This window comes from Amblyomma americanum, chromosome 2, assembly GCF_052857255.1.
Source record: "Amblyomma americanum isolate KBUSLIRL-KWMA chromosome 2, ASM5285725v1, whole genome shotgun sequence".
NCBI lineage: Eukaryota > Metazoa > Arthropoda > Arachnida > Ixodida > Ixodidae > Amblyomma > Amblyomma americanum.
In genome coordinates this window covers 68,182,548-68,186,360 of record NC_135498.1, presented here as the reverse complement: position 1 = coordinate 68,186,360, position 3,813 = coordinate 68,182,548, and the positions used below count along the sequence as shown (strand labels likewise).

Here is a 3,813-nt window from a genome sequence, read left to right as displayed (position 1 = left end):
GTGTGTTCATCTGTTTTTTATAACACGATCTACAACTTAAATATTCGCTACTTTTCTAGAAATCTGAGCTCAGAAAAAAAATTGGGCAAAGACACGTAAGACTGCTTACTTGCGGGAGTGCGAAAGCATGTCACAGACGCGTAGTCGTTTGTTGCGGTTTGCGCGCTGAGTTTATTTTAGGTGACTAGTCTATTTTTTTTTCAAAGCATGACAGCACCCTCATACGCATAAGCGCGTCAATCAATTATTTCGACGAAATCTCATTTCTGCCAAATTGTGAATGACTCGCCGCGGTGGCTCAGTGGTTAGGGCGCTCGGCTACTGATCCGGAGTTCACTGGTTCGAATCCGACCGCGGCGGCTGCGTTTTTATGGAGGCAAAACGCTAAAGCGCCCGTGTGCTGTGCGATGTCGGTGCACGTTAAAGATCCCCAGGTGGTCGAAATTATTCCGGAGCCCTCCACTACGGCACCTCTTTCTGCCTTTCTTCTTTCACTCCCTCCTTTATCCCTTCCCTTGCGGCGCGGTTCAGGTGTCCGCCGATATAGGAGACAGATACTGCGCCATTTCCTTCCCCAAAAACCAGTTATTATTATTATAAATTGTGAACAGACAGTCTTTAAACAATGAAACCACCCGGAACTCTGTGCGATAAACGGTCGCATCACTATTCTAATACGAAAGCCTGGTAAGGCATATAATTGAATGTGCATATGTCGTCGGTTCGAATCGTTGTCGAAATCTAGCCTCCAACCTGAAAAACAAATGCACGTCATATGCAACGAGAAATCATATGACACCACCCGGAACTGTGAATGAAAAACGGTTGCGTCACAATTTTGGCGCGAATTTCTGGAAAACTGGCCTTACATGGAGGTCGACCATTGGCGAGTATGTATAAACGAACGACATATATGTGTGGTTGTCTGAAGTGGCGGTGCTCGGCTTGCTGTGTGCGTTATACGGCCGCTTGATGACGTCGCCCAATTTTTCTTCTAATCTCTGGGATTTTCTGTACCATCTGCGAGTACACACACACGCCATCGGCATTTCTCGTAATGTTACTAGTAATGTTTTGCATTAAATAATTCTCCATAATACTGACGCTGATGTGCATGACAAGGAAATATTTGCCAGAGGCTGGAATCACAATGCGTTCGTTTACAGATTAATTACCTTGCGCCTCCATCGCTGGTAATTACCTCCTGCGACGTCAGAGGTAATCGCGCCGGGTCACCTACAAAAGGTTGTGCTGACAAACGGCAGACTGGGTGTGGGAGAATCCCATACAAAACACGCTGGTCAGTCATTGAAAACGTTGCGTCTTTACTGGCAGTCGACGGGTTCTAGAATACTATCAGCTGACGAAAATCGTTTTCCTAGCACTGGGTGTCCCGCTTCTAGGAATGCCTGTAGTTTTATCAGAATTACAGAGGAGAGGGAGCATGCGTAGCTTGCAATCAATAAAGCTATGGCTGCCAAAAGCGACGAATCCTTCAGCATTCGAGTGGGTAATAGTAATCGGAATCAAACAAAAGAACCACAAATTAAAATAGAGAATGCATGTGCACTCGGATACTCGTACATTCCCTATAAAAAAGATTGTCTAAACTTTCTACGCGTATAGAAACGACAGTGCATAAAGTAAAATCGCTGTGCACTGTACTGATGGGCCACTGCAATGCGAAGGTAGAGAATAAGCAGACGGGGACGTAGTAAGGAACTGCTACATGCTTAGATTAATCGTATAACAGAAGGATATTCTATTAAAATTTGCGAAAATAAAGAAACCATATATCACGGATACCTCCTTCCAGGAACGCCACAGCAGGGATTGGACATTGTAAAGCCTGAATTTAAAAATGAAATCAACTTCGCAACCTGCGCCCACGATTGCATCGTGCAGAACTTAGACGTGTATCGGCTATCGGAGAACCTTCGCTTCATTTCAAATACATCATTCCAATACTGAACTCCTTTATTAGTTCCCTTCTGATCGTGTATGTAAAAGAGCGGCTATCATAATGGTCTAAAAAAGAATGGATCATCATGACCACCAACATGACTATGTTTTCCTCTTCGCCATTGAGAAAAGCAAGGTTGGAGAAGAAGAAGAGTGCGAAAGAAGAAAAAGAAGTAAGGGAAGAAGGAGGAAGAAAAAGTTAAGTAGTTTGAGTTATTCCACTGTTCTACTTCGCCGCCTCATGCCTTTTTCTCCCGCGCAAATACTATATTATTTTCCTTGCCGTTCACCACCATACATTGACCAATTCGCCCGCATGGGTATGTGCCATGTTTAGTGAGGCAAACAACAACACGGCGTCATTTAGAAGAAGGAGAAAGCGAAGCGCGTGCGGTGTCGGCGGGTGGCCGCGTCTACGAGCGCAGCAGTAACAAGGTCGTTATTGTCCTAGGCCGAGGGGCACCACTCAACGCGCCGACGATGAGTGCTCCAGAGTAAGTGCGCACTTTTTGTGTAAAGCCTTTGTGCGGGGCTAAGCGGAAGGAATAACGCAGCTACGCAGCGTCGTCACTAGACAGAATCGGTCGTCCTCGTATCTCGAGCCGCTGACGGTTCCAAGTCCGCAGTGGCGGCGTGTCTGAATTCTCGTTCCGTCGTAGCTCAGCCGTTCTCACTCTCTTCAGCTTCACAGGAAATTGTGACTTGGGCCAGTTTTGCTACTGTCATTGAAATTTCATTTTTCCCTTGAAGACGCAGGGGCGGCATGTCTTCATGAAACAGGGCGGAGTAATATAGTGCCACCCTTTTCATTCAGAATTTTACGAAGTGAGTAAAAGTTCTCAAGGTTCCGTATATATTTCTGAATCTTTTTCTATGGTAACGGACTGGACGTGTCGCAACTTCGTGCCAAGTGCTTTTCCTATACACAGCTAAATTGTCAGGGCTAACAGCTGTCGTCCTTGCGGTTGTTTGCAAATTACATGCGCAGCGTCCGTTAACCCCACAAAGTGACAAAGCGAGCCCTTGCTTACAGAAGCTATTTTGAAGGACCTCCTAATGTGTGCGCGCTTTGCTTTTACCCGATCGACCGGTACCTGAGTGATCCGGATGAGCTCAAACGTAAGCAAAGACGCATGCACCAACCGGGTCTTGCAGATTTGCTTCATTTTATCGAACGCGTTATGTTTGCTTATAGCCCATGTGCGGAAGCAAATAAATTTATGTGTAAACCACCCAGCGTTTTCAAAATGCTTGCACCAGGTCCCTGCAACCAAAATCGCACCATTTTTCCGTTGTTCCTCTGAAGAGCGCTAGGAGAAAGGACATTATTCTGAATGTAATCGGCAGCAACACAGATAACGCAGTACGGCAAGTCGCGCTCAGATATGCCACGAGGTCGCGTTCACGCGTAAGCGTCGACGTCTACGTGTACGCTCGACAGCAGTAGCGCAGGTCACGGTTCAAGCACGATAGGATATACACGTCAGCTGCAAAGGCAACGGGCTTGTGTTGCCGTCGACGAGCTGCGAAAGCAACAGCGTCCGCTGTGAGATGCCAAGACCTCTGCAAACTGCGAGTCATGGATCCGCTCAGAGGGACAGGGCCATGTTTTTTTAAAGATTTATTTCGTTTTCATTTCATTTGGTCGCGACGTCAACCATGACATAAACTACAAGTGTCATAAGGAAGCAAACAAGCAATCACACATACCGCTGGTGTAGTTGTGGCACCGTCCCAGTTAGACACTTCCCTACTTTAAACTGGCCCCGTTTTGCCCCAGCCACGTGGTATTAGTCCCGTTTCTGTGCATTTCCTAATGGAGCGGATCCGTCCGATTCCGCCATGTGCCGC

The 3,813-nt window shown here is 46.6% G+C and overlaps 1 protein-coding gene across 1 annotated transcript in view; it reads left to right on the top strand.

The window, feature by feature from the left end:
• Positions 1–2,321: 2,321 nt before the first annotated feature.
• Positions 2,322–3,813, top strand: part of LOC144118657 (glutathione hydrolase 1 proenzyme-like) — a 65,775-nt gene continuing 64,283 nt past the window's right edge. The window contains exon 1 of the mRNA XM_077651527.1: positions 2,322–2,456. Within this exon, the coding sequence (XP_077507653.1) occupies positions 2,443–2,456 (14 nt within the window). The 5' untranslated portion in view covers positions 2,322–2,442. The remainder of the gene's footprint in view (positions 2,457–3,813) is intronic.